This window comes from Fringilla coelebs (genome assembly GCF_963513975.1).
Source record: "Fringilla coelebs genome assembly, chromosome: 7".
NCBI classification, from domain to species: Eukaryota; Metazoa; Chordata; class Aves; order Passeriformes; family Fringillidae; genus Fringilla; species Fringilla coelebs.
In genome coordinates, this window is record NC_140035.1 from 22723806 (window position 1) to 22748544 (window position 24739).

The following is a 24739-nucleotide window of genomic DNA, read 5'->3' on the forward strand; positions in this document are numbered from 1 at the left end:
ATAAAACATTACATTACAGCAGAAGTCATTGATATATCCTCTCTGAATGTGCTCCCTTACCCATCCCACCCACCCCCAAAAAGAAAAAGCATGATACTGACATGCAACATCTTTGCAAAGGACGGAGTTTGAAGTATCACTTGGTGGTCCAACTCCAGCTCTATTTTCTGCACTGACACGGAATTCATATTCGTTTCCTTCCAGAAGACCAGTTACTTTGCATCTAAGATCTGAGACTGGTTTCTTTGTTGCTCTCACCCATCTTAAACCTTTCTTTTCTCTTCGCTCCACATGGTAACCTGTGATTTCACTTCCACCATCATCAACTGGCCTTTTCCAGGTAACTGTGACAGTATTTTTAGTCACATTTGTTACTTCTGGTTTTCCAGGAGGGCCTGGAGGACCTGTTCAGGAAGAAAAAAGTATAGTTAGACAAAAAATCAACTCTTTAGAAATTAAAAAAACCACACTGGAATTCCTTAGCTTGCTCTACTTACCAAATCTATCCACCATTTTAACTGGTTCTGATTGTACTGGTTCACCCTGGCCATACTGATTTACAGCTGAGACACGGAAAACATATTCATTTCCTTGAATGAGCTTGCTAACAACATGCCTACAGGTCTCAATGTTTTCAGCAACCAATGTCCAGAGCAGTCGACTAGTTTCTCTCTTTTCAAGAACGTATGATTTTACTGGTGATCCACCATCTTCTGCAGGAGGTGTCCATGTAAGAGTCGCTTTTTCTGCTGAAACATTGCTGATCTCAATAGGCCCTGGAGGTCCTGGAATATCTAAAACTTTCACATGTACAGTCTCCTGCTTAGTGCCAAAAGGATTGGTTGCAGTGATGGTGTATTCTCCAGAATCTTTTCTGGCTGCATATTTGACACTTAGGGTAGAAGAAGTTGGTTTGGTTTCAATGTGCACAAGCTCGGAGGGTCTAAAATCTTTTCCAGCTTTGGACCATGCTGAAGTTGGAGGGGGTTTGCCACGGATACTAATAGCAGACAATGTGATGGTTTCCCCTGCTTTTACTGTTAAACCTTCCTTCAGAGTAGGATCCAGAACAATGGTTGGTGCCTCTGTCAAAACAAAGTAAAAAAATACTGATTGTTACAACAAGAACACAGGGATAGGAAACAAAAGAGATCTGATAATAATTACTCAAGTAAAACTCTGCATTTTCAATGCCATCTACATACCATACTCATCCTTGCATATTATGGTTCCTGTGGATTCAGATGGAGGACTGATAGCGCCAGCGGTGTTCTTTGCTCTAATTCGGAATTCGTATTTGCAGCCTTCAGTAAGGTCAGTTACAGTAAATGCACAGTCTGGAACATTCACGTGATTAGCTTTCATCCAAGTCTTTTTGGGTAAATCACGCTTCTCAACAATATAGCCGGTTAATTTATGTCCACCATCATATTTTGGTTCTGTCCAAATGAGTGTTACTGAGCTCCTGGTTACATTGATAACTTCAGGCTTCCCAGGAGGATCTACAAGGAAAAAAAATAGCAATCAAACAAAAGCTATTTCAAATTTCAGAACTTTCCTTTTTATTCTCCTGATGACTTACCAATAGGATCAAGCGCCACAACTGGTTCAGATGGAAGACTTGGTTTACCTACACCAGCCATATTGATTGCCATTACTCTGAATTCATATTCCAGACCTTCTGTTAACCCTGTCACTCTGAAATCTTTCATTCTTATCGGCGTTGTATTTGCTCTCTTCCACAGAAGACTATTTCTTTCTTTAACTTCAATGTGATAGCCTAGAAGATAAATGATGAGATAAAAATATAGGGGGATTTCTAGGAATTTCAATTTCTCACAGCATTGTGAAACATCATACTGCCCATATTGCATGTTGCATATGCATTGTGCAAGAGGAGCACTGAAAATCAGGTTAAGAAATGGATGTGGACATACATGGTGGATGTACATAATTGCAATGAGAAGGTGTTTGTAAAAGCAAATTGCTAATTTTGTAGACCCAAGTATTGCCACATACAGGTGAATTTGGGTTTACTTCTTTAAATGTTTTGGCTCTGAGAAAATATATAGTTTCAGTTAGTATTTTCCCAACATTTGAGTTATTTCTTTTTTAAATTAGGAAGTAAACCAGTGAAATCAGTCAATTATTCAGTCAATCAATCAATCAATCAATCAATTTAGTGCATAAACACCCACTACTTTTATCTTGCCTTTTGACAGAGAGAAAGAACTATTAAGTAGTATTAACTACTGAAATGCCAGGGAGGTTTTGGGGGATGTACCTGTGATTGGTGAACCTCCAGTTCTTCTGGGATCAGTCCAAGTTAAAGCTACAGACTCATGCCGAACAGCAACAATATTGGGAGGTGGAGGAGCATCTGGGACATCTAAACAATATTGAAAAGAAAATGCAGCAGGTTTAAAAATTATTATCACCTCTAAAATTAATTTTTTAGATTTCAAAAATTATAATGGATACTTACCAAATGGATGTTTTGCAATGACAGGCTCTGATTTAAGACCTTCCCCTACTCCATATTTATTTTCAGCCCTGATCCTGAATGTATATTCATTTCCTTCATGAAGTCTTGTAACTCTAAATGTGGTTTTCTGGACTGCAGAGGCACAAGTCACCCACTTATTGTTTACGTTATCTCTCTTCTCTAGAACATAGTTAGTGATTTCTGAACCACCATCATCTTTTGGAGGGCCCCATTTTAAGGTTATGGCATCAGCTGTGACTTCGTCAAATTTCACTGGACCTGTTGGTATGCCAGGTTTGCCAACAACTTTCACAAAAATAGTGCCTTCCTTGCTGCCAGCAACATTCTTCAGAGTTATTGTGTATTTTCCTGCATCAGCTTTCTGGCAGTCATGTACCACAAGGGTGGTGTTAACTGCTGTAGATTCAAATGCAACTCTTCCACTCTCAGTAATTGCCTGGTCTTCATCCTTCTTCCAAGTTACCGTTGGGACAGGCTTGCCTTTCATAGGGATTTTAAGACGGAAATTGCTACCCTCTTTAGCAGTATAGCACAAATCAGGTAGATCTCTTAAGTCAAGTTCAGGTGCCGCTGTAAAAAATGAAGGAATTCAGTTATTCCACCATACATAAACTCTGTGGTAAAATTAAGATGCTGTTTTAAGGGTGCCTTATTTCTATGTATACGTGGTAATGATAGTATGCATAAAATATAATTTGGGTAAGTAAAGCATTGAATTAATGATCTTGCTTCTCACCAACATCATCTCTTGCTACAATTGTGATCTCTGATGGAGTTCCATATCCAGCATCATTTTGGGCCCTGACTCTGAAAGTGTATTCTTGTCCTTCTTTTAAGTCTCTCATTGAAAAATGGAGGTTCTTTCCCCGCATGACTTCTTGCCATTTATCTTCACCAATCAGGACCTCAACAATATATGCAGAAATACGGCTTCCACCATCACTGATAGGCTTCTTCCATACCAAATTGCATGAGGATTTTGTCACAGCTGAAGCTTTTAGATCCACAACTGGCCCAGGTGTTTCTAGAAGGAAGAAAAGCATAGTAAGTTTTCATTCAAGCTAAAAATAAACAAACAAACAAGCAAACAAAAAAATAGGGGAAAAGGATTATTTTTTCCTACCAGAAGCTTTGACAGCATCACGAGTTTCACAAGGATCACCAATACCATATTCATTTTCAGCAAAAACTCTGAAGAAGTAAGATTTGCCTTCTTCTAAGTTAGTTATCCTGTAGCTTGTCTTTGGACATTCTGTTGTTACTGTGGACCATGATTTTCTTTCTGCATCACGTTTTTCAACAACATAATTTGTGATTGGACTGCCCCCATCTACTAGAGGAGGTTCCCATGTAATGTAGGCAGAATCTTTAGATGCATCCTTTACAATCAGGTTAATGGGCGGGCCTGGAGTATCTGGATAAACACAACACCAGCATATTTGATTTAGAAACAGACCTTTGAAAAACAGTTAAAAAGTTAACAAATATATTATAATGGGGAAAGCCCTGAAACTTACCAAGTACTTTTACAACAATGGTGTACGACTTTTTGCCACAGCTGTTCTCCAGACTGAGGACGTATTTTCCAGCATCATATTTATTTACATTTTCACAACGCAGGAAGGTATCAAAATCAGTTGATTTGATGTCTAATCCTTGTCTATCTCTTAGGTTGGCACCCACTTTAGACCATGAAATCTTAGGAGGTGGACGTCCTCTTACTGGCACGTAAAGTCTCATTGTGACTCCAGCACGCAGCACAAGGACTTTTCTTAGTTCTGCATCAAGTTCCCCTTCAGGTGGAACTGTGTGTTTGAGAAAAAAACCCATGTAATTAAAGCATCATGTTTAAGATTATCACAAAAGTTACTGTGACAAAAACTCCCTCTTTACTGGCATTTCACTAGACTACCCAACTTCTCATGCCTGTGATGATGTTATTAAGTATCCTGACTCATGTCTGAAGATAATTTGAAAATATACTTTTTTTTTCAGTGATGTCACCTCCTTTTTTTTTCTGCCTTTACACCATTTATGTTAGAAAGGCTCTTAGTTTCTGTAGAATTCAAAGGAGTTTCAGAGCACCCTGGACTCCAACGCTTTTCTTGAACTAAGATAGTTTTATGAAGCAATGCTTTTGTAGGTACAGCAAAATGCATACAAAAGCTACCATGTATCTTAAGGAGTAAATGTCATACAATCAAAGAGTATCATATAGCTGCTTAGAATAGTAATCTTGGCTTCAAATTATTTAGAAGATATGAAGGTAACTGAAAGTTTTAAGAAACATGAGCGATCTGAAAATTCTAATATTATGATTAGAAAAAGAAAACAAATCTTGAAGATCCAGTAGGAGGCAGAAAGCTATAAAGCATAGAATGAAAAAGTCTATTCTGTTCCCAACTGCTCTGTTTTCTTCCAAATTAGCCACTGTTAGCCCACATTTTTTGAGTAAAAACATGTTCCAAATTAATCTGTGCCTGTGGCAAAATGTGTCTTTGAAACTCATCCCATAAATTGAAGCAAAAGTCAACAAGGCAATGTGCTTTCAGTGAACTTACTTAAAATGTCTTTGGCAGTGTGTTTATCAGGAACATCACTTGGATCGCTGTATCCAATCTTATTGACAGCATAAACACGGAACTGGTACTCTGTACCCTCCATCAGCCCTGTTACCACAAATTGTGTAGCCTGTAAATTCTTGGGTAGATTGCATCTGACCCAGTTGTCTGTGTCAGCTCGTTTTGATTCCACTAGATAACCGATGATAGGGCTTCCTCCATCATATGCTGGTTTGCTCCATGACAGGCTTATTGAATTACGAGTAGTGTCGACCACTTTCGGGAAAGCAGGTGGGCCAGGAGGATCTGGGAATTAAAACAACATAAGGTTAGCATACCAAATGCTGCATGATAATATTTGGAAATAAGAATGGAAAATATCTGAGACTTTTAGCTTACATTGAGGGTCACGAGCATACACTGCTTTAGATGGTGCGCTAGGCTTGCCAGGTCCAGCCTTATTCAGTGCTATCACCCGGAACTCATACTCTGTTCCTTCTTGGAGTCCAGTAGCTTTAACAGTTCTTTCAATGACAGGCTTCCTGTTTACTTTTGTCCAGTTAAGAGCCTTTGTTTCACGCTTCTCAAGTATATAACCAGTTATTGGGGATCCACCATCACTAGCTGGTGGCTTCCAGCTAACAGTCATAAAGTCTTTTGTTACGTTGCTAATTACTGGTGGATCACAAGGTCCAGGGACATCTGTGGAGATTTATTTGAAAATTACATTCACATTCTTAAGTATAGGTAAAACCCCAGTAACCAATGAAACTATTCCACAAAGCACTTACCATATGGGTTCTTAGCAACTGCAGGTTCAGTTAAGATGGGGTCTCCAACACCGTATTTGTTCTCAGCACAAATGCGGAACTGATACTCATGTCCTTCTATCAGTCTCTCCACAGTGCAGCTTGTAATGGGTACATTGGCACTGACTTGGGCCCAGTTAGGTCTGCTTGTTTCACGCTTGTCTACAATGTAGTTAGTAATTTCTGAACCTCCATCTTCCAAAGGAGGCTCCCAAGAAAGCATTGCACGATCCGCATACATATGCTTGACTTTGACAGAAGCTGGTGGGCCAGGCTTATCTAGAACAATTAACATCACATTGTTATAGTTCTATCTCTTGCTATATCATTTAATTATAAATGTGTTTATTCATAGACAGTCTTTAGCTTACCAAGTACTTTAAGCCTAATGGTTGCTGACTTTGATCCGCTTGCATTTTCAGCAGTGATAGTGTAGTCTCCTGTTTGCTTCCTGTTAACACTGAACAACTCAACTGTAGCAAGATTTCTCTTCGTGGTGATCTTAAGACCTTCAGATGGCTTTAAAACTTCTCCTTCTTTCTTCCAGGTGATTGCTGGCATTGGCTTGCCATACACATTTGCCTCCAGGCGCACATTAGTTCCAGCTTTTACTGTAAGCTGTGATTGCATAGACAGATCCAACTCTATTCTGGGAGGAACTGAAAGGAAAGAGTCCAAAAGTTAATCAATCTAGTAGGAGGTAAATGTCTCATTCTTCACATGAGCGTTAGTTCCCAATATGCACAGACTCCTTCCAGAGCTGTCAAATGCTTTTGTATTCCTTACCATTTTCTGGATGAATGGTCACTGGATCAGAAGGTTCTGAAGGTCGGCTAATGTTAACTGCTGTCTTGGCAATTGCTCTAAATTGGTACTGAGCATTTTCTTCCAAACCAGTGACAGTGTACTCTTCCTGGGGTATTTGATATGGAGTTGTATTGCACCGAACCCACTTATCACCAGGTAATTTGCAAGCTTCCACAAAGTAGCCAATAAGTTTGCTACCACCATCATGCTTTGGTCTTGTCCATACCAGTGATGCAGTACTCTTAGTGACATCAATAACTTCAGGTTTTCCAGGGGGATCTATGGCAAATAAAAACATATAATAGTATATTTTTCAAAAAAGAACTAACACATTAAAAAATAGCTATAATATTACTGGATCCTATTTACTGCATACCTAGACAGTGCAATCAGAGTGATGTCATAATAAACATAAAAGTACAAACAGAAGGGCAAACTAAAGATCATAATAAGTTACAGATATATTGAAAGTTATAATAAACACAGTCTGTTGCAAAGTATTGGTACGGGTGGCTTACCAACTGGTGCTCTTGCTGTGACAAACTCAGTTGGTTTACTAGGTTTACTTGCTCCAGCTCTGTTCAATGCATAAATTCTGAAAGTATACTCAAGACCTTCGATGAGGCCCACGCAAGGGTATTCTGTGGAGCGCACGGCGGTGTCGTTAGCTTTCACCCACAGCAAGCTGTTCCTCTCTTTGCGCTCAATGAGATAGCCAGTGATTGGACTGCCTCCATCGCTATCTGGTCTATCCCAAGCAACAAAAATGCAGTCCTTGTTGACCTTGGTAATACGTGCGTTCTTTGGTTCACTGGGAACATCTAGAAAGGAATATGAAGATAGACATCAATTGTATGCTTTCTTAGTAGAAAGTTTAAATAGAGAAATGCTGCTATCAAAAACTGGCATACCAAATGGGTATCTTGCGATCATCTTGTCAGAAGCAAGCGGCTCAGAAATCCCAAAACGATTTTCAGCACGAACACGGAACATATACTCTTCTCCGGGAATCAATTTTCCAATTCTGCAGCTTGTCTTTGTGACAGAAGATAAAGCTGTTACCCAGTCTCCTCGGCTTACATCACATTTCTCAACTACATAGTTTGTAATGTTGCTGCCACCATCTTCAAGAGGTATGTGCCATGAAAGAGTGCAAGCATCAGCATCTATTTCAGAAATATCAAATGGAGGCTGTGGCGGACCTGGTTTATCTGCATGAAAAAAGTATATTAAGAAAAAAGGGATGAAATAAAATGGCAACCACTGGAATATAGTAAAACCAGCTTTGTATAAAGCTGGACTGAAAAACAACCAAATGGAACATACCCATGACTGTCACTTTGATCTTCTGACTATCAGTACCAGAGCTATTTTCTGCAGTAAGAGTATAAAAATCAGTATCTTTTCTAGTCACATCCTTAATGATAAGAACAGAAGACTTTTCTGCTTTATGCACAGCAAGGCGACTGGATGTAACTACGGCTTCATCTCCTTTCAGCCATTTACAGACTGGCTGAGGCTTCCCATATACATGAGCTTCAATTCTCAGTTTCTTTCCAGCTTTAATGTGAACATGATCAGGCATCAGAATCTTAGGTGGGACTGTAAAAAAAAATCACACAGAGGCAAATAAATTCAACTTCTTTAACATATTAATTTACTTTTCCTTATTTTTTCATGTGAAACTTCTCTGCTTCTTTCTTAAGTGGAATCATGTATGAATGACTAGGAATTCTTTAATTTAGGTTCCTCTTATGGACAACTTTGGCTTCTGCAGGTGGCAATATCCATTCCAGTCTTTGTATTATTGTACAGTTTATAAGAGAATATTTATGAATTTGGATTGCATTCACACACATTTATGTAGACATTTGTGCACTATTAATGCACAAAATACAATTTCTCTTTTTATCTGAAACCTGTTGCTCTCTTATTGCTGACCTTCTACAAGAAACATGGAATAGAAAACTGAAGTTCTTACTGAGATAAACCTGCTTGCACAGTCAGTCTTTCTGTATCCTTGAATTATTTTTCTCCTACTTCTTCTTTTGCACAAACTCTTTTTTTTTTCCCAAAAGAAACATGGCAGCATGTTTGGTGTACTTACTTCCACTGGCTAGTTCTCATTCTCCTGTTCCTGTCTCTTTTTCTTCCCATGTCCCAAATTAAGAAGATTCTACTCATCTTGCCCTTACCCTACATCTTCCTGTGCCTCAGGAACTCTGCCACCTTAAATAGGCCAACCTGTCCTCCACGATTTTTGGTTTGGACTCTCAACCAACCTTAAAATATAAACCACTTATTTTCTCTTATATTAAAACAGGTCTAGCTTTCCAATTTATCTCTCAAACTACCAGTCTTTATATTCAGTACAGTTAACCATAATCCTCCAGAAAACTCCATAAAGCAAACATTTTTCTGTGACTCAAAAACCTCTATATCTCCTTCATTTAATTATTGAAGCAGTATATTAGGTAGTATTCAAATTGTTACTTACTGAGTTGTTCTTTAATTTCATATTCTCCTGTAGCTTCTATTGGCAAACTCACTCCTACAGCATTTCTAGCTGCCACTCTAAAGTTGTACTTCTTCCCCTCTTTCAGACCAGCCACAACAATGGAGAGATCTTTCACGACTGAATACTCCATCCAACGATCTGCTGGTTGATCATGTTCTTTGTAGCTAACAATGTACCCGTCAATCTTAGAGCCTCCATCGCGCAGCGGTGGCAGCCAGCCTAAAGTAGCACTATTCTTTGTAATTTCAGTAACTTCAAGTTTTCTTGGCGGATCAGGTTCACCTTTCAGGGGAAAAAAGGAACACATTAAACGCTGAATCTCCAAGATTTTCTTACCCTTGAATACTGGATGCTATCCATGCAAATTCAACAAGAACAATGTATAAAAGATGGAAACTCTTTTATAATAATTTCAAAGGTACTATATTCATTGCTCATATTATTTGAAAGCAACTGATACAGACATACTTATGTTTATACTTGAGTAGTTAGCAGCATTGTTCCATTTAGAAACACTAACTCAAAAAAATGCAAAAATCTGCTAAAATTAGAGAAAAACAAACAGAAAACATCCATGAAGGCAAACATAAAATATACATAAAGGCATACTCACTTAGAGGATCTGTTGCTAGAACAGGTTTTGGTATGTCACTTGGAACACCTGATCCATATTCATTCACTGCTGTTACTCTGAAGTAATATTCATTTCCAGGCACGAGGTTTGCGATTTGGAAACTAGTTTTCTTTAGTTCTGCCGTGACAGTTGCCCAGGTCTTCCTGTCAGCCTCCCGTTTCTGCAGGATGTAATGAGTCACTGGGCTACCCCCATCATTCTCTGGAGGGGCCCATGAAAGATGGCAGGACATCTTGGTGACATCTGAAACCTTGAAGTCTGACACAGGTCCAGGAGTATCTATGAAGAAATTTCAATTTATGTTAGTATTTTCTTCTTTAATACGTTAAAATTAAAGGGGACCAACAGCTGTCTACATGGAGGGGGTTAGTGTTAGGTGATAGAATTACGCTCAAAAATGGTTGCACCTGAGGGTAATAAATATTCTTGCAAGGAACATCCAAAATTGTTTTAGAATTGTCTTGAGGTATTTCTCTCATTACTTACCCAGAACTCTGACGTTCACAAACACAGCCTTTTCTCCAGCTGCATTAACGAGTGTCAATGAATATTTGCCTGAGTCATCGCGTGTTGAATCAGGAATGACACAGAAGGCCATAGTGTCAACCAGATCAACTTGTCCTTTTCTGATAACATTATCAATACCCATTCTCCTCCAGGTGACTTTTGGTGCTGGGCGACCCCTCACAATGGCAAAAAGTCTAATAGGGCATCCTGCTCTGACTGTGACTAACTTTCTCATGCTGGCATCCAGCTCAATCTCAGGAGGTTCTGAAAGACAAAAAAATAAAATGCAAAGTTTTGCACATTAAATAAAATAAGCATAAAGCAAATAAAGTGCTATATGTAAACACCCCAAAAGAAGATGGGAAAACCCACCAAGTATTTCTTTGGGAGACACAGCTTCTTTCAACTCTGCTGGTCGTCCAAGGCCAACCTGGTTTTGGGCAGAAACCCTGAACTCGTATAATTGCTTCTCATCCAGGCTGGTAGCTGTGAATTCTGTATGAATAACTTGAGCAGCAACATTACATCGTTTCCATCCTGCTTCAGGATCAGCACCCTCAACTTTTGGTCTCATTTCCACAACATATCCAATAATTGGTGCACCACCATCGTACACTGGTTTTCCCCAGCCAAGGGTTAAGGAAGTCTTTGTGCTATCAACCACTCTCAAGTTGGTGGGAGGACCAGGCGGTTCTGCAAGACAGTAAAAATTACAGATTAGAACACAGCTGTACAGTTTAGCAATCTGTTAACATTGAAATAATACAGAAAAATACAGTGGTATTTTACCTATTGGGTCTTTGGCTATTACAGGTCTTGATGGCAAGCTTGGTTCTCCAAGTCCGACTTCATTTTCAGCACTGACGCGGAACTGGTATTCATGACCAGGGAAGAGATTAGTGACCTTCTTGCGTCTCTCTGGGATCGGAGTTTTAGTAACAGGAACCCATCTTAGTGACCGTTTCTCTTTCTTCTCTAAAATGTATCCTGTAATTGATTTGCCACCATCATATTCTGGTGGATTCCAAACTACAGTCATCTCTTCTTTGCTGACTCTTGTGACATCTGGAGGGTCGGGGCGTCCAGGTCTATCATATTTCGTTTTTGCAATAATTGGATGTGTTTCTGTTGGTGGACCAGTGCCCATTTTATTCTCTGCACGCACTCTGAATATATATTCATTACCTTCAATGAGGCGTGTCACCTTGGCATAGTTTGTTAGGACAGAGGAAGAGAATGTAGACCAAACCATACGCTTGCTTTCACATTTTTCCAGGATGTAGTTCTGTATTTCACAACCACCATCATCTTCTGGAGGATCCCAGGTAACAGTACATCTATCACTTGAAATGTCAGTGACCTTCAAGTTTCGTACGGGACCTGGTTTGTCCAAGACAATGACAGTAGCATATGCTACAAAGCTACCAGCTGCATTAGTTGCTGTAATCACATATTTCCCACCATCAGTGCGCCTGGATTTTGTGAGAACAAACTTAGATGTGTCAGGAGTGTTTTCAATACTGACTCTTGGAGATCTGGTGAGATCTGTGGCATCTTTGTCTTTTGCCCATACGACTTCAGGCTGTGGTTTTCCTCTGACTCCAGCCTCAATTCTAATTGTGTCCCCTGCTTTCACAGTTAGCACCCCACTTAACTTCAAATCTAGCACTGGTTTCTGAAGATCTTCCTTCACAACAACTTCAGCTGTTTTTACCCAGTTACTTTCACCGGCCTCATTTTTAGTTTGAACTCGGAATTGGTAAGTTTTATTTTCCACACATTTATCCACCATGTAGTGTGTTTCCTTAATGCTGCCTTTGTGAACTCTTTCCCATTCATCTGAATCTTTCAGTTTTCTCTCAACATGGTAACTTAAATTGGGACTTCCACCATCATAATCTGGCCTTCTCCATTTCAGGTATACAAATGTCTTTCCTTTCTCTGCAATGTGAAGATTTTCTGGCTCTCCAGGCTTGTCAATAGGATTGATAGCAAGGATAGGAGTCTTGGTCTCAATGCAAGGACCTGGACCTATTTTGTTCTCTGCACAAACTCTGAAGAAGTATTCACGGTTCTCTACAAGATTTGCCTTTACTAATCGTTTAGTAATATCAGAGGAGACAATTGACCATCCCCTCTGATTTGGTTGACGGTATTCTACTATGTAATTTGTAATTTCAGAGCCACCATTATCCACTGGACTCTCCCAAGAGATCATACAAGAGTCTTTTGTGACATAGCTTATTTTCAGGTTCTGACATGGTCCAGGTCTGTCAAGTACATTAACAATAGCAAAAGCTTGAGCCTGTCCACAGCTGTTTTTAGCTGCTATTATATATTTGCCATGATCAGATCTTTTGGCTTCCTTCACTTGCAGTTCAACATTAGGTAGATCATGAAGTATTTCAACATGCTTTTCCTGGACTAGTACTTTGCCATCTTTAGACCATGTTATTTCAGGATCTGGTCTGCCTTTTACCTTACCAGAAATACGTATTGTTTGACCTACTCGGACAGTAATTAAGTCTCGACAGGTCACATCAAGGCTTATTTCTGGTGGAGAAAGAATATCTTTTGCAAGTACAGTTTCTGGTAGTTCTCTTGGTTCTCCTTCTCCCACGATGTTAACAGCTTTTATGCGGAATTTATATTCATTTCCTTCTATCAATCCAGGTACTCTGAAAGCACACTGTCTAATGAGTTCATCCTTATTAATCCTATTCCACTGTGTAGTTCCACATTTCTGACATTCTACAATGTATCCCAGAATTGGGCTGCCACCATCCTTGAGGGGCTTTGTCCACACAAGATCAGCTGATTCTTTAGTTTTGTCTTTTAATTTTGGATTTATAGGTGGTCCAGGAGGAGTGATAGGACGTGATGCTTTTATTGGATCAGAGCTTGGAGATGGTTTACTTAAGCCCACCATGTTTTCTGCAAAAACTCTGAATTCATATGTGTTGCCTTCAAAGAGACCAGTGACTCTGTATTTCAAATCAAGTATAGGTGTCTTATTGACACGCACCCATTTACCAGATGCTTCCCGACGTTCAAGTATATAACCAGTTATTGGAGTTCCACCATCAGATTTTGGTAGGGTCCAAGACACTGTTGCAGCATTTTCTGTAATATCATAAACAGTTGGTTTACCAGGTGGGGATGGTGGATCAAACATGTATTTAGCAACTGTTGGTTCTGAATCCAGGGGTGCACCAATGCCTATCTTATTTTCTGCACGGACACGGAAAATATATTCACAGCCTTTCTGCAGTCTTGGAACCTTAATTTTTGTGTGACTTGTTCCAGAGCTAACCACTCCCCAAGTTTCTTTCTTTGATTGACGCTTCTCAACAATATAATTTATTATAGGACTTCCACCATCATCTTTAGGAGGGCGCCAAGAAATAACCATATATTCTGGTGTTACTTCAAGAATATTAATAGGACCAGTTGGTGGGCCTGGAACATCCAAAACTGTAAGGTGCAGAGCCACAGTTTTGCTGCCAGCGGCATTAGATACTGTGAGTAGATATTCTCCTGTATCTTTTCTTACACAGTCTTTGATAGTAAGCACAGTTGAGTAATTGTCAGTCTCAATCTTGTATTTGCCATCTGGTTTAATTTCAGTGTCATCAGTAACCCATTTTGCTGTGGGAACTGGCACACCTCTCATAATTGCTGGAAGGCGCACTGTGGTGCCAGCTTTAACAACAAGACCTTCAATTAACTTCACATCTAGATCCACAGATGGAGGTACTGAAATTAGAGAAAAATGGAAATTATTTTTCAGGGCAAATGCTTATAGGAAAAGTGAAAAAAATCAGTGAAAAAACATGAAAAACCAAAAATTACCTAGTTTTTCTTGACACTCAATTGGTATAGTTGTATCTGGAAGGCTAAGACCAACAATGTTTTGAGCTCTCACACGGAATTTGTATGTTTTTCCTTTCTGTAGGCCTGTAACAACACAGTCTAGCATAGGGACTGTCTGGAACTTTGTCCATTCATCTGCACCATCTTCTTGATATTCCACCAAATACCCAGTTATCTCAGCACCACCATCACGATCAGGTCGATTCCAAACAAGGGAAACTTCAGTCTTGTCAACATCTACATGATGCAAATTCTTTGGTGGCCCCGGAGGATCTTTTAAAACACAAAACCAAAATGGTTACTAGGATGAAAAATCTACAGTATCAGTGTATCATGTTCATACCAACAGGACAACCTCAAAATTACCAAATCCTATACGAAAAAATCAAACCATATAACTTAAAAACACTTACGCAGTGGATCTATAGCTTTGATAGGCTTAAGTGTTTCCACATATGGACCTCTACCATACTGATTCTCAGCTGCAACTCGGAAGAGATACTGAGTGCCTTCCATCAGGTATTTAGCCATATGACTGCGTTTCTTGGAGGATGATGAGATGGCTACCCACTGTGCAGAAGCTACATCTTTCCTCTCCACCACGTAGTTGGTAATCACAGAGCCACCATCATCTTCTGGTTCCATCCAAGTGAGATAGCATGAGTCACTTCTAACATCACTGATTTTCAGATTTCTGGGTGGACCAGGCTTATCTAACATTGACAAAAATATAATTTGTTATTTATTTGGTAACCAAAGCATTTCTTAAAAAACTTTGTAAATTTCAAGATAAACTATATTATATTTTATATAGTTTTTAGTCCTTTTTCTATTTTTTTATATTTGCATAAAAAAAAAATATAAATTTTCCAGAAATTCCTTTATTTCCTATCTTCAGTTATGGAGTAAAAAGATGTTTTACAAAGGGAACACAAAAAGATTACCTAAGACCACAACTTTTACTGAAACAGTCTTTGATCCAGCTGGATTTTCAACTGTCAGGGAGTACATTCCACCATCTTCATGGACAGTGTTACGGATTTCAAGCTTACTGCCAACTCCTGTAACTTCAATATCAGCCTTGGGTGAGACCTCATGATCTTCTTTTTTCCAAGTAACTTTTGGGAATGGAACACCTTTAATAACAGCACTAAGCCTCAGGGTATCACCAGCCTTTATGTGCTGTTCTCGGGCCATATTAGCATCAAGTATTAACTCAGGAGGTTCTGGAATCAAAAATACAAGTTTTTACAAAATGAGGAAAAAGAAGTCTGTTCTTAGGCAAACTTATCTGATTTTATTAAACTCACCAAGCCTGTCCTTTACTTCTACCGGATCAGGAACATGTGCTGGATCGGATTCGCCTGCTGCATTGACTGCCTTGACCCTGAATTTATAGGTTAATCCCTCAGTAAGACCAGTGACTTTGTAGTTTGTTTCAGGACAAGAATCTGCTGTAAGATTAGCCTGTTTCCATTCCTCATCTCCAACTTTCTGAAACTCTATAAGGTAGCCAATTATCTTGCCATTTCCATCATGGCGTGGTGGTTGCCAAGATAAATCAACTGAATTTTTAGTTTTATCTACCGCTTCTGGATTAACAGGTGGACTTGGTTTTGCTGCAATAAAATACAACAATAAAGAAATGGGAGAGAAAAAAAGAAACTATTAGAATAATTTTGAAACTGAAGCTGAGTGCATTAAAAATTCAATGAGAAATGAAATGTGATACTTTACCGATTGGATCTCTAGCGAAAATTGGCTTTGATGGTGGACTAGGATCACCAACACCAATTTCATTTTCTGCTGAAACACGGAATTCATACTGACAGCCTTCAAGGAGATCAGGTACTTTGAACTTTGTACCAGGGAAAATTGGGTCTTTGGTAGCTTTGACCCATCTTGTAGCCATTGTTTCCTTCTTTTCTACGATGTAGTTTGTTATTGGCTTGCCTCCATCATATGGTTTGTTCCAAACCACTACTGCAGAGTCTTTGGTTACATCCTTAATGATTGGTTGCTCAGGTGCATCAGGAACACCTGGGGTGAGAAGAAAAAAAGAGTGTATGAGCATTACAAACAGAAAAAAGATTGGAGTATCTAAATAAAATTGAAAACTAAAAGCTTACGGAAACGGTCCTTGGCTTTCATCTCATCAGAGATGAGAGGATCACTTATGCCATAAAGATTTTCAGCATAAATTCGAATTTGATATTCTCTTCCTTCAAGCAGCTTGGGAATTTTGCATGTTGTCTTCACTGTGGCAGATGTAACTGGCATCCACAAATCTTTGTGTGTATCCTTCTTCTCAATTATGTAATTTGTAATTTCACTGCCTCCGTCATCTAATGGAGGTTTCCAGGAAACAACCATATGATCTTTAAAGACTTCATCAAATATAACTGGGCCTACTGGAGGTGATGGGCGATCTGTTTAAGAAAAAATAAAGTATACCCATGCTTTTTTATGAACTTCACAAAACAACATTGATTAAACACTGTCAATAGAACAATATATTATATAGAAATATAATATAAAATTAAAAACTTGACATCACAGTTATAATAAGGAGTCAAGACTTCAGGGTTATTCCTCTGTAATACATGTTTGACATACTGGAAATAATTCCTTAATGCTTATAGTGTTTGGTGATTAACATTTTCTATAGTGTTGAGATTCTCTAAATGCATGCAGAGAGATTAAATTATTCATGCCGAATAAACTAATTCAGAGTTAAATATGTGCTTAAAAGAAATAAATAGCTTTTTAGTATAACTAAAAGCTAAAAAGCAGTAAATCGAATTATTGTAATAAAGAACACATTTCAATACTTATATTTTATAAAAATAATGAATTCTAATCACCAATAGAAATCACAGACAATATTGTTGTTCAGTAAAACCTACCAACGACATGAACTTGACAAAATCCTTTTCTTGATCCTGTGCTGTTCTCTACAGTAACACAATATTTGCCTGTGTCTTCACGGACAGATTTTACTATCCCCAAACAAAGAGTTGCCGGAGTTGTCTGAATCTTTATTCTGTCATCTTCTTTCACAACAATATCATCCTTTAGCCAAGTAACCTTTGGTGCAGGTTTGCCTGAGTAGCGTCCAGTCAAGCTGAAAGCTTCACCGACTCGGACAATAAGCTTGTCTCTAAAGTCAAGGTCAAGTGTGGGAGGAGCTGAAAGACAAAATACACAAAGCCCACAAATGTCAGCAATATTAATATGAAAAAGTAAGGAATCAGTAAATGTAATTACTATTTTCAAAAGAAACATGAAAAAGAAACATACCAATTTCATCCTTGCACGTGATTGGTTTAGTGCAGAATGATGGCTTGCCTTGCCCCACAATATTGCAAGCACTCACACGAAACTCATAGGTGTCACCTTCTTTCAAGCCTTCTACAGTGAATTTCCTATCAAGCATTTTTTCCTTTGTAACTTTGTGGAATTTGTCTTTTCCAATGAGGCGGCTCTCTAGCACATACATGGTGATATCTGAGCCTCCATTATATTTTGGAGGGTTCCAAGTTAGTGTAACAGAGTTCTTGGTAACTGCTTTTACTTCCAGGTCTTCTGGACGGTCAGGAACAGCTGTGAATAAGGTAAAAATAAGGTAGATTCATTTTTCTGCATATTTAGAATCTTCCTGTGTATTAATCTCATATGACAGTTATCCAAACCAAAAATATTCTTACTTATTGGATCTCTAATGAGAATCTCTTTCGTTGTTTCTGTGAAAGGACCCATGCCAATTATATTCTCAGCTGCAATTCGGAAAAAGTAGGCTTTCCCTTGAATGAGTCCCTGAACAGTAGCATTCTGTCTTGTAACTGTGTAGGTCACTGGAGTCCAAGCTCTGTGGTCAGATTCACGTTTTTCAATTATATAGTTGGTAATAGGAGAACCACCATCATCTTCTGGAGTAAACCATGACAATTTACAAGAGTCATTAGTTAGATTCTCTGTAAGGAGTGGCATTCCAACTGGGCCTGGCACATCTGGAAGCAAAAGAAAAAAAAATTAGTATTGAAACATACATGCTGAATCTTATGAAACTGAACTTGTCACAAGCACTGAAGCTGCTATTTACCTAGCACATCAACAATAATTGTCTTCTTCCTCTCACCACCTTCATTTTTAGCAAGAAGAGTGTATAAACCCTGGTGACTCCTTTTGCAATTCCTGATGACTAAAGAAGAACTAATAGCTGTTTCTTCAATTTTGGCTTCTTCTGGTAAAGCTTGCTCATCCCTGCTCCAACTCACTGTTGGAGGTGGTTTTCCTGAGACGTATGCTATGATCCGAATTACTCCTCCAGCATGAACAACAATTCTGTCCCTGACACTTGCATCCAAATTAATATCAGGAGCCACTGAGAGAAGAGAAAAAAAAAAGTCAGTGATTTCCTTTTCTTACTTTGAGTTAGAGATACTAAAAATGTAAATCAAAATGATAAATACCAATTCTGTCCTTCATTTCAATAATGTCTGTAACTTCTCCAGGCTCTCCGATGCCAGCAGCATTTACTGCTCTAACTCTAAATTTGTAAAAACAACCTTCTTTTAATCCTGCCACAACGAACTTCGTTCCTCTAATTTCTCTATCTTTTACCTGGAAAAAAACATTGTAACATCAGCAAACATCAAGATACCATCAATTTCTTTGCAGAGTTTGAAACAAATCTGACATTAGATATTATTTCGGATTTAGAAGCATACAAAAGTATTAAGATAGATCTAGCCCACACAGAATTTATCAGAATTTTTTAAAGAAATATATGTCATGGAACTAGAAGCTATTTTGTAGATTCATCTTTTTTCTAACATATTCTGACATAGAAGGTTGTTAGAATTATCTATTTAGCAATTACAATAATCTGGTCTCAGAAGAATTACATATATTTTTGGACACATAAACTCATATAAGTGAGAGAAAAATAAAAATAAAAAAGGGAATTTATTTTCTTTTCAAAACCCAATATAAAGTCTAGTATAGGAAATGTAGGTTTTACTTAAAATGAACCCATGTATTTATGGAGCTAGAAAAAATAGCCAATAGCACCAGTTAGATTTTCAGTAATGCACTATTGAAAAAAATGAGGAAAATGTAGAAACATCATTGTTGAAAAGGCTTTGGCATCGTCTGATACCGATGAGGGTTACTTTTCTGACAATTCTATGACCTGGTCTTCTGTGGTTTTCTATCACATATTACCTACATACTTTCCCACATCTTTAAATAAAAGTTGTAAACTTCTATGTCTAGTATTTGCAAAGTTAACTTCATGTTGAGGAAGGACAAGCATTTTAAACATACGAAGATAATTATGGTACAAACTTTTAGAAAATAACTTGAATTATTTTAGAAGAAAATTGCTCGAATTATAGCAAAAATTTTTAAAGAAAATTTTCTGGAGCAATTAATACTGATAGACACAGAGAGAAGAAGTGCTGATTCTGTAGTGGTTTTCCACCTACCCGTTCCCATTCTTCCTTTCCTTCCTCTTTAAACTCAACAATGTAGCCAGTGACTCTAGAACCACCATCCTTTACTGGTGGAGCCCATTCCAAGTCTACAGAAGACTTTGTCCAATCAGTAACTTTTGGTATAGGAGGGCCAGGTGGGGCTGAAAAATATCATCATACAGCATTAAAATGCATTGTATGATCTTATTGGAATACTTTCAAATTAAGAAAAAAAAATTTAAATATTTACCAATAGGATCTCTAGCAAGTGCTGGATCAGATGGCATGCTTGGTGGGCCAACACCAGCCGCGTTGATAGCTGACACACGGAACTGATATTCAGAGCCTTCAATAAGGCCTGTAACTTTGTATGAAACCCCCAGTGTCATAGGCTTGATAGGATCTCGGTTAACCCTGGTCCATCTCTTTCCAGTGGTCTCCTTGCGCTCCAACCAGTAACCAGTAATAGGAGAGCCACCATCATGTTCTGGTTCTTCCCAGTTTACTGTCATTGAGTCACGTGTTATACTGCTAACTGTTGGCTTGTCAGGAGGTCCAGGGACAGCTGTGGGAAAAAAATTCACATATAGCTTGTAAAAAAATATGCTAAAAATACATAGAAACAGCTAGAGTGCAGAAGAGCTATGCACTCACATGGTCACCATTGCACTAGGCAGTCAGCCAACTGCACAAGATCTCTGTCCTCATTCAGTTTCTCACCCCTATTCAGGTACATATAATTCTGTGAAAAATGAAACACCTTTCCTCCAAATAAAAGTTGTCCAAAATTTATTTTCTAGCCTTTCTGGATCACTACTCCATTTTAGTGCTCAGCTTAACACTTGCTGTTATAAGAACCATTTTCTCTTGCCAGCCTAATTCCTCCTAGGTCTGAGCTTTTCTGCATAATTTATCTTTCAAAACTGAAGGTAGGAAATTGATTCTTTCTGGTCCAAGACATGAATCACAATGTCTCAAATACAATAGAATAACTTGAATCTTATCAAATAAACATTTACTTGTGTATTTAAGCATTAAAAATATTGAGATTGTACTTTAACACAGAGAGGGAGAAAAATACTTTAAGCACTACACATGCTTTTAAGAACCAGGTACTACTGCTAAAACTTCAAGCTATTCTAGAAAATTTAATAAAGAGAGAAAAAGTAGTGGTATTTAACAGATGCTGTATGCATACCAGCATATGGAAACAACTGACATAACTTGAAAGCGTATTTCTACTTACTGAAAAGGTTTCTTGCTGTTTCTGGCTCACTATCCAAAGGTTCTCCAATACCGTATTTGTTTTGTGCCATAATGCGGAACACATATTCATGGCCTTCCATCAGCTTGGGAACAGTGAATATGCACTCCTTAGGCTCATTAGTAACAGCCACCCATGTCTTCCTATTTGCTTCTTTTTTCTCTATAACATAGTTTGTAATCTTAGAACCACCATCATCTAATGGAGGAAGCCATGATATTGTCATTTTATCAGCCAAAATGGATTCAAATTTAATAGGTCCTACTGGAGGTCCAGGACGACCTAAAAGATACATTTTAAGAAAGAAGAATTAATAAAGTATCAAACAAATGCTATGAATTCATGCAATTAATGTAATTAATGTGATTGTAAGAGTTCTTGATATGTACCCAGAACATTCAGCCGCATCTCCTTTGAAGCAGTTCCCAGGTCATTTACAGCTGTAATAGTATACAAGCCTGTATCATTTCTGCGAGACTGTTGGATCAATAAAGTGCAAGTATTTTCATCAACGATCTTGTTGACGTGTTGATCATACACCACCGGTGTTTTGTCATCGGGTTTCTTTGGAGGAGCCTTTAGCCATGTTAATGTGGGGAAGGGTACACCCTTTATCTTGGCCACAATTTTAACATCTGTTCCTTCTTCAACTTCCATAAATTCTTTGAGCTCAATAGATGGTGGACCTATAACAAAATGTTGAAAAATAGCATACAAAAGTACTCCATAATTTTAAAATGGAATTTGTATTTACTGGCGTCACTACTTACATGTCTGGTCTTTGACAACAAGTGGGCCAACAGTGGCTGAAGGTCTGCTAGGACCTGCTATATTTACAGCTTTGACTCTGAATTCGTATTCTCCACCTTCTACAAGATCCTCAACAGTAAACTTTGTTTCTTCCACATCACGTCGGTTGCATTGCTTCCAAGACTCTTTCACTTCTCCAGTACGATCCCAGCGGAGACATTCAACATTATAGTGTGTAACAGGAGCTCCACCATCATTCTTTGGTGGTTTCCATGTCAGGCTCACTGTGTTCTTGGTGACAAGGCCAATCCTCAGTTTAATAGGCGGATCAGGAGGATCTTCACAAACAAAACAGAAGAGTGAATGAATCCACCATACAGTACCATGTGGTTTTAAAGGATTTGTTTGACTTTAATTTTACTTACGGATTGGATCCCTGGCTGTGGTCCGCTGGATGGTTTCTGCAGGAGGGCCGACTCCAAAACGGTTTTCCGCACGTACCCGGAAGAAATACTCTTGGCCAGTTATGAGATCAGGTACCACAAAGGAAGTACTGCCACAGTTTGGATTGACTTTAGTCCAGGCCTTCCCATCAATATTTCTCTTCTCTATAACATAGCCTCTGATTCTATCTCCACCATCATCATCTGGCATCTTCCATGAGAGTTTACAGCTACCTCTTGTGACATCACTCACTTTAAGGTCTTTTGGTGGGCCAGGGACATCTGTTAAGATAAAAGCATAACAGACAAAATGTTACATAAGTATGTAGAAAAATAAGACTAAACCCTAACATTTGGATATTTCAGTATAAGCAGATCATACCAAGCACATTGACTCTGACATGCACTGTCTTTTGTCCTGCTTTATTCTTTGCGGTAATGCTGTATCGTCCAGAGTGACTTCTGTTGCAGTCAGGGATGATAATCTCTGAACGTGTATCAGTTGCTTCCACCTGCGTATTATAAGAACAAAAAGAAGTTATAGAGCAGCCTTGAACATTTATGTTTCAAAAATGCAACAATACTGAGGTTAAAAAAATTGCTTGATTTACCTGAGCTTCTTCAGGTACATTATGACCTCCCTCCTATAAACAAAGGGAAATAATATAAATGTAAAAGGGAATAGGCTTAATTGTCTAGAAAGAGGTGTAGGAAAAAAAAGCTATTACTTTTACTCACCTTTGCTGCTGTTTTTGCTTTTCCTTCATACTCCCAAAATGTTTTTGGAACTGGACGACCCTTGATAACAGCTGGGATTTTAATTGTTGTGCCAGCACGACAAGAGAGCAAATCCTGTGCTCCAAGATCAAGGAAGATTTCTGGTTCCTCTGCAAAAATATTTAAAGATATACATTTTAAGAGCTACTGAAATCAAAATTCCATAATCACTGAGCTGAAATCCTCCAGAAACACGTGGAATGCATGTTCATGTGAAAAAGGTTGGACATAAAAAAGGAAACTGGGAAGTATACAAATAGAAAAACTCGCTGCTGTAAATTTTTCATAAAATAAACAGTATTTCATCAGTATGTCTGTAGGTGCTCATCAGTTTCCTGATGGAGCATTCCCTGGCAATGGACATAAAAATGACACTTTCAAAACTTTGTGTCAGTCTTTTGTACATTCTTGTATAATTTTTTATTCTGTTTTGACTTTGGCTTGCTTGGCATCCTTTTTGAACATTCATAGCAGTAAGTGGCATTTACATAAAAATACCTAAATCAGTTCTCAGAACTCTTACCTAGAATATCTTGGATGGGTATCTCTGATGTTGCAGGACTTGGTTCTGATTCTCCAGCAGCATTTACAGCTTTCACCCTAAATCTGTATTTTCTGAGCTCTTTCAAGTTGGGAATAACGCATTCGCAAGTTGGAAAGAGTTTGTCTCCTTCATTCACCTTCTTCCAATCAGTACTACCTTCATCTTGCATTTCAACAATATATCCTTTTATAGGACTCCCACCATCCTTTTGGGGAGGCTTCCATGCAAGTGCTACAGATGATTTAGTTTTGTCTTTGACCTCTGGGCATGATGGTGGACCAGGCACAACTGGTAAAACAAGAGCAAGAAAAAATTACCCGAGTGTAAGTGTCTTCCTATATTTTTCTAGATAGGTTTCTAGAAGATTGCAAGTATTTTAATTTCTTTACCTGTATATAGAGTATAAATCCTAGAATCTGCATACTAATTACATATATTCCCTATGTTAGCAAGGGATACTTAACGTACAAAGCAGAAGTTTATTTGGCAATGCCTACACTGGTGTTATTACAGTATTAGGTACATAAAACAGGTAAAAAATTAAAATTAAAGCTAATTATTTTAAAAATTTTAAAATCAGAAACTTTGTGTCAATATATTCTCTTAAGTTTAATGCAAACAAAACATTTGATTAATGTTAGTACATTAATACTTCATTATGAATAATTTTCATTAATAAATTTAAAGAAAAAACAACTAATAGTAACACATTTTTTGTTCTGCTGTGATACAGTCCTCTAACACAGTCATACAAATAATATACTTACATATAGGATCTGCTGCCAAAGCTGGATCTGATGGTTCACTGGGAGGCCCAATTCCAGCAAGATTTTCAGCCATAACTCTGAACTGGTATTCAACACCTTCAGCCAAACGAAGCACATTGTGCTCTAGACCTTTTACTGATGGCTTTGTTACTGGAGCCCTGTTGACACGTGCCCAGTAGACACCTCCCACCTCTCTCTTCTCCAACCAATAGCCAGTTATTGGGCTGCCACCATTGTCCAAAGGAGGCTCCCAAGTCACCAGCATAGATGATCTGGTGCGTTCCAAAATTTTTGGCTTTCCAGGAGGCCCAGGAAGACCATAGGGATCCTTAATGACAACTTTTTCTGAGAGGCATTCATCACTTATTCCATATTTGTTTACAGCCCGGACCCTAAATTGGTATTTTTCATTTGTTGCAAGATTCCATACCTGAAAAAGAGGATTTAAATCAATACTTTGCTACTTTCAGAATCAACTTATTTGGATTTAAGCAGAAGTTTT

General features: G+C 38.3%; 1 protein-coding gene across 1 annotated transcript in view; it reads right to left on the reverse strand.

Annotated features, from left to right (window-relative positions):
- Window positions 1–24739, reverse strand: part of TTN (titin) — a 238891-nt gene that overhangs the window by 45740 nt on the left and 168412 nt on the right. Inside the window, exons 205-248 of the mRNA XM_084209604.1 lie at window positions 24238–24667; window positions 23450–23758; window positions 22888–23036; window positions 22761–22793; window positions 22532–22661; window positions 22132–22431; window positions 21727–22044; window positions 21346–21642; window positions 20939–21238; window positions 19943–20257; window positions 19705–19853; window positions 18688–18838; window positions 18318–18599; window positions 17923–18225; window positions 17516–17818; window positions 17122–17403; window positions 16345–16644; window positions 15953–16255; window positions 15526–15834; window positions 15160–15441; window positions 14629–14928; window positions 14195–14488; window positions 11132–14098; window positions 10715–11035; window positions 10322–10606; window positions 9815–10114; window positions 9181–9483; window positions 8010–8285; window positions 7595–7894; window positions 7202–7504; window positions 6663–6962; window positions 6248–6535; window positions 5859–6155; window positions 5467–5769; window positions 5068–5373; window positions 4024–4311; window positions 3630–3920; window positions 3243–3530; window positions 2486–3076; window positions 2285–2389; window positions 1583–1780; window positions 1206–1502; window positions 498–1085; window positions 102–404 (exon numbers count right to left, since the gene is read on the reverse strand). Coding sequence (XP_084065730.1) covers window positions 102–404; window positions 498–1085; window positions 1206–1502; window positions 1583–1780; window positions 2285–2389; window positions 2486–3076; window positions 3243–3530; window positions 3630–3920; window positions 4024–4311; window positions 5068–5373; window positions 5467–5769; window positions 5859–6155; window positions 6248–6535; window positions 6663–6962; window positions 7202–7504; window positions 7595–7894; window positions 8010–8285; window positions 9181–9483; window positions 9815–10114; window positions 10322–10606; window positions 10715–11035; window positions 11132–14098; window positions 14195–14488; window positions 14629–14928; window positions 15160–15441; window positions 15526–15834; window positions 15953–16255; window positions 16345–16644; window positions 17122–17403; window positions 17516–17818; window positions 17923–18225; window positions 18318–18599; window positions 18688–18838; window positions 19705–19853; window positions 19943–20257; window positions 20939–21238; window positions 21346–21642; window positions 21727–22044; window positions 22132–22431; window positions 22532–22661; window positions 22761–22793; window positions 22888–23036; window positions 23450–23758; window positions 24238–24667 — 15337 coding nt within the window. The remainder of the gene's footprint in view (window positions 1–101; window positions 405–497; window positions 1086–1205; window positions 1503–1582; window positions 1781–2284; window positions 2390–2485; window positions 3077–3242; window positions 3531–3629; window positions 3921–4023; window positions 4312–5067; window positions 5374–5466; window positions 5770–5858; window positions 6156–6247; window positions 6536–6662; window positions 6963–7201; window positions 7505–7594; window positions 7895–8009; window positions 8286–9180; window positions 9484–9814; window positions 10115–10321; window positions 10607–10714; window positions 11036–11131; window positions 14099–14194; window positions 14489–14628; window positions 14929–15159; window positions 15442–15525; window positions 15835–15952; window positions 16256–16344; window positions 16645–17121; window positions 17404–17515; window positions 17819–17922; window positions 18226–18317; window positions 18600–18687; window positions 18839–19704; window positions 19854–19942; window positions 20258–20938; window positions 21239–21345; window positions 21643–21726; window positions 22045–22131; window positions 22432–22531; window positions 22662–22760; window positions 22794–22887; window positions 23037–23449; window positions 23759–24237; window positions 24668–24739) is intronic.